This window comes from Euprymna scolopes, chromosome 10 (assembly GCF_053919585.1).
Source record: "Euprymna scolopes isolate OS-2025 chromosome 10, ASM5391958v1, whole genome shotgun sequence".
In the NCBI taxonomy this organism is placed as follows: domain Eukaryota; kingdom Metazoa; phylum Mollusca; class Cephalopoda; order Sepiida; family Sepiolidae; genus Euprymna; species Euprymna scolopes.
Window position 1 is genome coordinate 66,179,289 of NC_136491.1, and position 12,480 is coordinate 66,191,768.

At 28.2% G+C, this 12,480-nt stretch overlaps 1 protein-coding gene across 1 annotated transcript in view; it reads right to left on the reverse strand.

Annotated features, from left to right (window-relative positions):
- Positions 1 to 8,936: 8,936 nt before the first annotated feature.
- The window catches only part of LOC145286035 (acyl-CoA 6-desaturase-like), a 150,572-nt gene continuing 147,028 nt past the window's right edge, over positions 8,937 to 12,480 (reverse strand). The window contains exon 13 of the mRNA XM_080134659.1: positions 8,937 to 9,718. Within this exon, the coding sequence (XP_079990785.1) occupies positions 9,658 to 9,718 (61 nt within the window). The 3' untranslated portion in view covers positions 8,937 to 9,657. The remainder of the gene's footprint in view (positions 9,719 to 12,480) is intronic.

Consider the following 12,480-nt stretch of genomic DNA (forward strand, 5'->3'; position numbering starts at 1 on the left):
CACTTTCATATATCACACATACCTGATAGACTTCTCTTGATTGACAGTAGTACCACTCTACTGGTTAATAGAAGCTCCCTGATCTTAATCCATTCACTTGTAACTCTTGCAATCACACCATCACTAGCTCCCCATTCTGCTCCAGTGATATAACTAAGGTAATAAAACTTCTGAACAACCTTAAGAGTCATCTTCCAAATGTATTTTCTCCACATCCAAGTTCTCATTCATTTCCATTATCTTACACTTCCTACAGTTATCATTTCTCAACTTTCGCATAATTCCACTGCGTATTTTGTGTACCCAGTGCTTACAAGTATTACAAAAAAATCATTACAACTTCTCTTCCACAAAGTGAACAGGAGAATTTTCCAACACTAGAACCATTTAGCATCACTCTGATCTCCATAACGTTAACTCTCAGACTTTTACTTTCCCTAAGATGAAGAATATTGTTTGAATTTGCATCAAATAAAACTTGCATATGCATAAACATTGTTTATCACAAAATATAAAAGTGATGCATTTGGTCTGTATATTGACATTGTATTAATAGTGGAAATGTTCTATGCAATATCCTTTTGTTTTAAGGGTGCAGTTGAAATGTAAACATGCACAATGCAGATGAGCTGTTGATGGGAAATATATCTGGCTTGGGTCTTAACCAGCCAGAATTAGATTTCTCATCTTGGAAAAGTTATTAACCATTTAAACAGAGGTCTATGTTGAGAAATCAAACCACTTGAGATCTTAGAAAAATTAGTCTCCTTCACATACAAGTCATTTTGAGCAGTAAGTTTTTAGGTCAATATATATGATTCTTAAATGATCTTATTGGGTGGTCTCCCTCAGATAACAGTCATATCTATATGCATGATGGGCTCAGTATAGGCAGGAATTTAAGCAGACAAGTTTTGTGTCTATATAAAAGTGATTGTTGTTCAATAAAGAAACAAAAGTATCATTATAACTTCTAAATAAAATATTGTTACTGATTTTTAAACTCAGTTGTGGTTTTATTTGGAAGAGAAAACCCTTACAACACTAAGATCTTATAAATGACATCAAAGCCAGTATTGAAATGAAGCATCAAATTCAGACAAATTCAACAAGCAGACGATCAAAGCCTGTGCAGTGAAAGTACACAAACACAGGGTCACAGAAATGGTGGAAGAGGGATAACAAACAAATAAGTGTTGTGTAATCGTCTTATAAACCAATACAGAAAAAAACCCCAGCAATTAATTCATCCAAACCAATCAATGATTGAAACAAATCAGGAAAGCATGCCAAACGACAGGAAAAAAAAATCACTGTAAAGAAATTGTATTTTAGAAATCCAAGAAGAAATTTCTTTGCATTTGTTTTTACTCATCTTTATTTCTTTTTCTGACTTTTTGAATTTTGCCAAAATTGCCACAAGAAGAAAACAAACGAAAACTGTCCAATGAGTCTACAGAGTTTTTTTTTTCTTCGTGTTATTGACTGATGATCAGAATAACAGTTGGATAATTTGTAAAATAAAAAAATTCATGAATCATCATGACCGAAGAAAGTGTTAAATAAAAAATAAAAAATATCAAAGTTATGCACACATCTTTGCATAAATATACACCAATATGTGCTATGGCAATGTTTGCTAAAAAAATGCTTCATCAGTGATGCCTCCTTCCAGAGGATCGGATTGAATGAGAATATTAATGAAGGAAATGTCAAGAGGATGAGTCTTTAACAAACACTTCAATAACCGCATTTCTCTTCAGCCCTCATATTCCTTCATGTCGAGGAGGTAACTTCATTTTTGGCACAAATTCAGCAAAGAAATTCAACACACAATTTCATAGGAAGACTGTACAGTTATTTTTGTCCATTCTTTACATCAAATCACAAATAAACGTTAAACATATTCCACATTATCAACAGTGTTCAAGGAAATAGATGAAAAATAAAATACAGTTATTTAACCATATTGCTGTTTCCAATCTTGCTTGTTTGCAGTTGTAAGGTTTCTTTTAATTCATCTTTTGTTCCATGTTTTTTTGTTCGTACTTATGCAATATAAAATCATGCTATCATTGGAATCATTCAGGCAGTTTACAGAAAATGCTGGAAGGTGCCAAAATGCCAAACAACTTAATTTATTTAGGAAACTTACCTTGAATTATAATTTGTAAGTTTCATAAAAATTGTCAAATAATTATTCAAGAATATTGTTTTTATTTTTCAATTATTTCTTCATTGAATTAGCTTTGGCTGACAGAAATAATATTTTTCATAAAAAAAAAAAAAAAAAAATAGCCAGCATTTATGTGAGAATTCATGAAGCTTTCATTCGGCACCTTCTGGCATTTTCTGTATATCACTTGGACAATTTCAATGATACAACGGTCCTTATACTGTATAAGTACGTTTTTAATTTGTCATAGAATCTTAAAATGTATATCCATAAAATTAAGCCACAATTTTTTTTTTATGTAACACTTTTACTGAAGCTGTTCGTACCTGATGAATATATACATATATTTTTTGCTATTGAGAAGTGTATGAGAGAGAGACATCCAATTCAAATGAATAAAGCAATGTTAACATTGCTTACTTCTGATTCAAACAAAATTTTGTCAGGAATTTTACAGAAAGAGTTTTATCATTTGAGCATAACTTCCAAGTGAAATGAAGTGAGTCAATATAAGTCAGTTTTATAAGTGCACAAATCAATATGTCTGCATTACATAAAGTAGGTGAAAATGTAGAACAGCCATTTTATTTACAAGATTTGTGGTTGTTATATGCACAGGTTTGACCTTCTTTATGTACCTTTTTTGTAGTTGTGTTTCAAACAAAAGCTTTAATTTTATCTGTTGAAGTAAACCATTCTCAATAACACATGATCTAATGAATATAGCATTGATTGAAGGATATTCTACAGTAAGGTTATTAATTCAATTCCAGATGAAGAAACATGGAGGGGGGGATCTAAAAAGAAAATTAACTAACTGATGAGAGATATTTGAAAGGCATGGAACACAGATTGAAAACAGTCAAGGCCAATGAATAAAATTCGCAATTACTCTAGCAAAATGATGAAGCCTAGAAATTGGTCAAAATGTGCGTAGAACAACCATAATGAGAAGAACAGTCCGAACAATGCAAACAACAAAAGCATTTCATCGTAGCAGAAACATTGTCAAAAATGGAATGTATTTTATGAAAATATTGCGGTATATTTCAGAATATAAATATATTCTTATCAGCTTTAGAATTCATTAGTAAAATTAGTCATTGTTTTTGGTGGTATATTTCTGTTTAAGGAAAATGGATGCAAAAATAAATTACGGGAATTTAAAGACATGCAAAATCTGTCAATTCAATTGGAAACATTCCATCATATGCACACATAAGATAATTAAAGATTTCCCCAACATAGCCTTAAAACTAGAGTCACAAAACATTATACACTGACCATAGTCATTTTTCCCGAATTAATTCAGTTTATTAATAATAAAAAAAAAAAAACAGAAATAAAATTGCACAACCAATAAATATCATAATACAAAGAAATGTCACATTTATTTGTTTTTCCAATCAAGTAATCAGTCTGTACAAACTACAACTGATTTTTTCTTATTGTGGAGAAGCTTAAAAAAATCTCAATATAAATGAGGAAATTAGAGAAATTTAGTCACCAATTTTTCAGGCAAAATGTTAACTTTAAAAAATAATTTATTTTGTAATAAAATCAAAATTATACAAATTAAATAAAACATAATTTATGGTGCAAGCAAAGGTCAAGGACAGCATATAATCAGTCACCTTTAGTAATAAAAAAATTTTTTTGAGTATAAATAAGAAATTTCATTACATTTGTATGTTACCTTTTTCAGTTTATTGAAGAGAAATCGAATTTACATTGGAATCAAATATACAACCAGAATGATCATTTGATTTTGGTCTATCGAAATTATCTTTTATTTTTTATTGGATCTAATGTTATCTTATATTGTAATCCAAAAGAAGCAGAAAATAATAGTTTGCTTTAAATATTACAAAATTTTATATGCTATTATGGATGAGATGATAGATTTATAGACAGATGCTTAGTAAACTTATCTTCTCAATATCAAGAGCTTCGTTCAGCTGATGCCATGTTTTATAAGAGACATTTTAATAATTTTAAATAGTCATTAACAAATTCGTCACAGTTTATGTTTAAAAAATACAATTCATAAAATGGTGATAGAACGAGATTTTAAAAGCAAGAAATGGATTTTGACTTAAAGAATTTGGTCTTCAAAATTAATTTCAATGTTAATACTTAGCGATAATGATCCCATTATAAAATCAATTCTAGTTTCAATAATAAATCTTTCAATTCTAACAGCATATTGAAGTGAAAAAAGCCATTGAGATGGATGTAGCAGTTTGTTTTTCTCAAAAAAAAACCAAAAAAAAACCCAAAGAAAACAAAGGAAATTTTTATAAGCTCTTAAATTTTTTTCTTAAACAATTTAATGTCTGATAAAGTTAAGATAATCACTGTATACTTATGTCAGAAATTACTTCCTAAAGCTTAAATTCCAAGTAAATATAAAAAACAAAAAATGTTTTCAGGTCTCAATACTGATATTATATCAACAACTGAGGTCAATTAAATTAACACTAATCGAAACGGGTTTAAAAGTGTTGACTTCAATCTTATAATTCAGCTGAGAAATCAAACGTAAGAATATAAATTACTGATAAAAACATTTCCTACAAATGAAAATAGCAAAATATAAAGGACATTATGAATATTAGCAATGACTAAAAACAGCACTTCATAAGCAATTAAAAAGTGAAATTTGAATATATATTGCTTTATAAAGATTGAATGTTATGTAAAATCAATTGTTAAATTATTTACATTCTGTAAGTGATTAAAAATGATAAAGATTTTGTAATAAACAAAATGTTCACTAATAATAAAAGAGATCAAATTACTGTTTCTCAGAATTTTTTCTTTTTCTTTTTCTTTTTTTACAAAATAGCAAAATATTTACTGTCATGTGGCAAATAAATAATACACATGTTCTATGTTAAGGGTAGGTAAGGCACTGTTATCTGATGACAAAGGAAACTAACAGACAAAATATTTAGTCAAACCTCAGATTATTTGGCAGAGTAAAAACTTTTAACATTTTTTTTGTTTTTGTTAATGTTATACATTCAAAATATACACTACTTAGGCTTTGTAGTTCTGTATAATTAATTAATTTTTACCTGTTGATAAGCCTTTAGTAATTGGGTTAGACCCTATTTTAATTTTTAATTAAAATTAGATATTTATAAAAGTTTGTCTTATTTATACTTTATCATAATCTAATATATAAACTCACTATGCATGTCTGTCTCCATTTTTTTCAAAGTGCATCATCTCTGAGATGCAATGTCAGAGTGGTACGAGGTAGGTCAAATAATTGCATTTTTTTGTGGACCATTTTGTGAGCCAGTAAAAATAGCTGCTAAGGGGTCAAAATTAAAAGAAAATTGAAACTTGGCAAGTGTAAGTCGACTGAATGTGTTATTTGTACGCATGCGCAAATATATACATTTATACGTTGAAGTCAGTTCATTTTTAATTATTTCGTATCCACCTGACAATAGCTCAAATAGTAATGACTAAGGTGTTATATGTTTGGATTTTGATTCTAGTTGATGTCACCTAAGTCATATTTTTTCAATTTTTTTTTTGAATTTTTGAAATCATTACTATAGATTAAGTACAATATAATCATCGATAGAGAATTGACTCTCTAATAATAAATATGAAGTCTGCATAAATTAAAATATCATATTTATGATCGGTCAACACCGGGCATCCAGCTAGTACAAGATTACTTTTGGTCATCTTTTAAAAAATTTAAGAAATGATTCTGTAAATTATTTCTTCATAATGAAAATTGAACAGAAATTTGAATAAGTATATTATAACAATTGTTTTACTTTAATTTTGTAATTTTAAAATTCATGTTTGGATTGTTACATTGATATTTGATAATAAATTAACATTTTTAATTGAAATCAGAATATATTCAATCAATTTGGAAATCAGATATTTAATAAAGTTATTCAATTTTAATTTGCCTAACTTTTGTTGTTTACAAAAAAAAATAGATTTTTAAGAAATCAATTGAGGGCATCACTCACCATCATCATCATCATCACCATCATCATCATTGATTATTATTTGATTTGAAAAATAAATGTTTGTCCTTTTTTTATTGTCTTATTTAATATTTCTACCTAAAATCATGAGAAAATTGGTGCAAGAATAGAAAATTGAAATTTGAATAAAGTCATAATTTGGTGGATAATTTTCGGCTGTTAGACTGCCAATATGATCAACTTAAATTCGGGTGAAATAATGTCTCATTTGATAACCTCAACAATTAGAATTCATTTAGAAACAGAAGTCACTGAAATATGTTTATTTCTTTTTTATTTAAAGAATGTCACTTGGTAAATAGTGAAAAGCAAGAATTGAGGAAAAATTTTAAGTCAATATTTATAATTTAGGAAAAAATTTAACAGAAAATAAATTTAGAAAAACAAATGTGTTTAATGTGGCAGTGACATAGATTATGATTTTAAAATCAAGCAACCAAACATGTATGGTAATTAGATATCTTATATTTACAAGGAAACACCTTATTAAAGACCTTAGGTGTTATAATTAAATAGTAAGTTAAACATATAATTATTTAAAAAGAGCTTTTTTTTCTTCTGTCAACCATATTTAATACAGCCACAATGTGCAACATTTTTACAAAGAATAGACTGTATATGCATAAATCCGGGATTTCAAAGAATGCATATTTTTCAATATCTTATTTACATGATATAATCTTATCAAAAAATGAATATTTTATTATTGCTTAATTAAATGAGATTTTTTTTTACTGTAATCTTCTGTATAGGAAAATATAAAATAATGTTTTCTAGAAAAATTGCAGTCAAACTCTTGAAAGTACACAGGCTATTATTATTAACAGATATTTATTACAAATGGCATGGCAGTGAGTGATAGGTATTTTTAAACATAACACTACAAAGAGAGCATCACAGCTAATATTATTAACAAAAGTATTCGATTTAGAAATATTTGTCACACAGGAGTCATAAGAGTAAAAACTTATTTGGTTTATCTGTTTTATGTGATATCAACCGGTTTGGGATCATTTAATATCAAAAACTAACTCCCTTAGGAAATGAATCATTGTGAACAATTAGTGATTTTCTAAGAGAGTTAGTTTTTGATATTAAATGATTCCAAACCGGTTGATGGTTGGTTGGTTGGTTGTTTTGTTTTACGGCATATCAACCCTTTTCGGTTATTTAATGCAGACTCCTTTGTGGGGGGAATAAAGCCTTCAGGTTCTTACAGATTTCAAACCGGTTGATATCACATAAAACAGATAAACCAAATAAGTTTTTACTCATGACTCATGTGTGGCAAATATTTCTAAATCGAATACTTTTGTTAAGAAATCATTGTGAACAATTATTTGAATACTAGTTGATATTTAACATAAGCTGTGAGTAAATTGAAGGTTCATACTTTTTTCAACAATATTAGTACAAAATTGAAGAGTACAGATTCATTAAGACTATGGAATCAGCACAGATGATTTCATACTCCATGTTTCTATCCACTTGGTCAGTAACGCAACTTTCAGTAAAAATTGGCAATGTCAAAATAGCAGATTCAAATGTAAAAAAGAAATCAAATTGATATTTACATCATTTGCTTATTGTAGACAGAGCGATTTTATTGACTTACTGTATTTGTTTAGCATTGTTCACATTCCAACTCATGAAAATTTAAATTTCATTTTAAATTCAAAGATTGAATTTTTTAAATTCTTAATGATTTACAAGTTTTAATTTATTTGTAATTTTCTGCACTATTATGATGATTTGAGATATATAAAAATATTCTGGAATTAAATGTCATGTTAAAAATATGTACGTTAATTAAATTTAAATACATTAAATACATTTTATAGTTAAAATAAAAACATGATATCGATTTTGAAGATGTCAATTTCTAATTAAATAGAAATTTTGTAGAGTTTAAAAAAGACAAATCAACCATAAGAAATTTAATAAGTTATTATTGAAACTAGTCTTATTAAGTAGTAGCATACATTTTTTTTATTGAAACCGCATTAGGCTTTTTTTTATTTTTCTTTCAGATTTTTAATATAATTTTTAAGGAAAGCTACAAACCAAGATGTTTCAAAATAAAGTTAAACACATTTCGTGCATCTATATTTTTAAAGTTGTTTTACTGTGGATGGACTCAGAAAAATGCATCCTGGAAAATATTTTAAATTATTGTTAAAAATTTCACCTTAGTTTATGCTATTGCCTTTTTTATTTCAATAAATATTTGATTAATAATAAATTAAAAAATAATGTGCAAGTTCTGCATTGCAAGAACACACGAAATGGTCACAGAATTTTATTAATATAGAGATTATCTGATGAAAAATGAGATATATTTTGTATGAATTCGGTTAACTCTTTTTCATAAACAATAAAAATCATTTCTTAATCTAGAACATCCATCACATGTTAAAAATTTTCAAGAATTTGTTTTCAAAACAATCTTAAATATACAATTATAAATTAATAGAAATGTATGGATGAAGTCCTGTGAATTTTTAATATTTACGAAAGAAGGTAATATAAAAACTAACTTTTTATGGATGTACTATTTTAGACATTTTATTTATGAGCAAAAAGAGGCAAATATGGAAGTAATTAATATTACAAGAATCCTAATTGAATACGATTGCGCATGATTTAGAAGTTGGCACACAAGACCACACCCATCTCAATAAGAGTAACAAAAGAGGTAAAAGCTCTTTTTAAGCAAAGCAAAATTAAATATTAGGTGATTTTATACTAACATTTTATTAAGTTTAAAGTTTATTAAGTGACAATTTAATAAATCAGTGTATAAATTGTTTTAAATAACATTCCTCAATGCAAATAAAGCAAAATAAAAATAGAAAATTAAAATTAAAACAAAAAACAAAAAGAAAAAAGAAACCATAAACAACCCCCCCCCTCCAAAAAAAAAATCAATCAATCATGAAATGGCTGTTTGATTTTTTTTTTTTAATAATCATAATTAGAGAAAAAGTGCCCACCCAAACAGGACAAATTTGGTTTCCTTTTTTTTATATGTCTTAATATTCATAGAGTGAGAAAAAAAAATCGTTTTAAATGAAATTTTAAAAAGGTCCAAAAATATCATCAGACCAAATACATTCAACCTGGCCCAAATCCATGTTCCTTCTTTAACCAACATTCTTAATGAATACGTTTTTTTTAGATTCGATAACAAAATTATCTTGTATATAGAAACAAAGAAAGGACACACATTTAAATGATTGATCCACTTGGGGAGGGGGGGGGCTTTGAGTTCTTGGTGTGCAGCAGTCAGTTGAGAAATTTCATTTTGTTATTGTTTTTATTTTCTCTCTTTGATAGCTGTAGACATGAAAAGCAGTTAAACCATGTAGAATCAATCAGCAGCATGTCACAAGCTATTTACTACATCACTTTTATGATACACCAGGAAAACTGCTTATTCATTTCGACTGATCTCTCTTACAACATATGATAGGCATGATAGGCTGCATACCAAATTTCACCAGAATGTTTCAGTGTTCTGAAATAGAAAGAAAAATTATTTAAAAGAAATAAAGTTATCACCCAAGGTGAAAAAAAAATAAAAGTAAATAACAATTTTCAAAGAAAAGAAGTTTAATTTTATTAAAGTACTAAACCATTCATGTTGGGTTAGTATTTGTTATATATATATATATGTATAAAATAAAAATAAAAATTACAATTAAATTTACCAAAATGATCCAAGATGGTAAAACTAAAGTATATTATAAATATTACAGAATTAATATTTATAAAGTTATCTCAGCCAGATGTAAAAGCTCGATAAAGCCAAATAGGAGATAAAGCTTATAATACGAGCAAACAGTTAATAAAACATGTTAAAAACACTTTGAAATGAGTTAAAAACATATTTAATCTGAAAAGGAAACACTAGATAAGTGGATAGTCCTTAATCCATGGAGTTTCGAAGAAATATTTTCCTTTTCATCAGAGGGTAGGAATTAGCAAAATGCGGGATCGGATTTTGCATGCAAAAGTATTTGATGAAAAAACGAATAAGTCAAAGATCTTACTTGAAAACAAAAAAAGAGCAACCTCCAGGCATAGATTTGACTGGTAATTATATATATATATATATATATATATATATATATATATATATATATATAATTACCAGTCAAATCTATGCCTGGAGGTTGCTCAAGAAAATTAAAGAATCCAAAAAACTCCTGCCTTCATCTCTGAACTCCCACATAAGTATATTTTATTATATTTTTTAGATTTCTATAAATATCAATTAAAGTTTCCTGAAATCATTAATATTGAAAAATCATAACTTATATTTGAAAAATCATAACTTATATTTGAAAAATCATAACTTATATTAGAAAAGCGCATTGTTGCAGCAACATACTTACATAAACGTGAATTTTTTTTTAATTTTAAAAGAAAAAAAAATTTAGGGGGGTTGAATATTTGTGTCTATACATAAACATTGGAAGGAAGATTATATTTGATAGAAATAATATTTGTAAATGAATCAATTTTAAGTGATATTTTAAAGATCAATGTTTAATTAAAAGAATAAGCAAATACTTTGCGTGAAAAACAGATTTTCAGTCAAATACTAATCAATATCCAATTCAATTTAAATTTAAGTAAAAAAAAATAGAAATTAAATATCTAAAATTAGAAATAAACACTGGAAGGAAGATACTATTTTATATAATTGTATTTTATAAATAAAGTAATTTGTTTATTAATATTATAAATAAAGTAATTTGTTTATTGCTATAAAATGTATTTATTCATGGGTATTGATGTTTCTCTGGAAAGTGATTTACTTTCAACTGTGATACCACACTGACTGGTAGGGTAAGCTGGCATGTGCTGTTATTATGATGAATATGCAGCTTTCCACTTTCAGTAAGTAAACAAAACCAAAGCATGTGGACCTGATCTAATCCCTGCTATAGTAATAAAAACATGTTCTTCTGAACTGGCCCTGTGTCCTCTCTAAACACTACAACAAATGCCTTGGTAACTATGGTAAAAGAACCGATCTGCAAAATTATTGTCCCATAATTATTGCTCTTAGCTAAAATCTTTGAATAATTAATCAATCTAACAATAGTTCACCACCTCATAAATTCTAACCTCTTTCTGACCAATGTTATGGATTTAGGCATTCACATTCTATTGTAGGTATCCTAATGATTATCTCTGAATGCATATAACATATACTGTATAAGGTAGGTGAAGTAAGTACAGTAGTGCTTGGATATCTAAAATTTTGACAATATCTGGCGTGAAGGTCTTTTCAAGAAAATTAATCTGTATGATATTACTAGATGAATATTTAATATATTCAAATCCTTCTTAGCTAAAAGAAAGGTCCAAACCATATATTTAAACAATATCATATTAATGCAGGTGTACATCAAGGATCGATTCTTGAACTGTTATTCCTGATTTTTATAAACGACCTCTCTGATGCAATTATGTTACAGATGGGTATATTTCCTGATGACACCATTTGACATGCAGGCAAATTGAATGTACATGCATTCAAGGCAATGGTTGAATTTTAAGAAAACGACCTTCGGTCTGTAGCAGAATAGGATGGATGGTTGCATTCAATGCTACCAAGACAGAGCTACTTTTCTTTTAACAATTATAAGACTCCTCAATCAAACATTCACAGATGACATAATTGCCAAATCCACAGCAAAGAAGGTGAGCTTCCTACACCATGATAGACAAGTTGTCACACCTGCCAGTATTCTATATCTCTGCATGAAGTGTTGTTACATCTGAGCTGGCACACCAGCCACTAGTCTCTCCTTCTTGAACAAAATTTGAAAAAAGTCTCGCTAACCTAATGCATCCCATACTGTCTACCAAGCTCCAGCCTCATCGCTGCAATGTAATATAAGTACTTCAATGAAATGTGCTCTGATGAACTTGCTGCACTTGTGGCCCTCATCCTCAACATAAATACCTCTGGCAAATCTAAGAAGCAGCAGAATCCCACCTCTTCACTATAGAGGTCCCCAGATGCTAAAAAACTTTCTCCTCTTCCTAATCAGGAAACAAGACCCAGCACTGAGTGTGTCTGATGAGTCCCTGATTGTATCTTTGCACCTAGCTAATAGATGAAGAAAGAATGTGAAAACCGGGTGATAGGCAGAACCCATCTACTAAAGATTATTTAAGCTGAAAGGATATACATTTTTGTATCAAACAAAACAATATGGTTTAAGAAAGAAAAAATTGTCAGACACGAATAGTAATTCATCA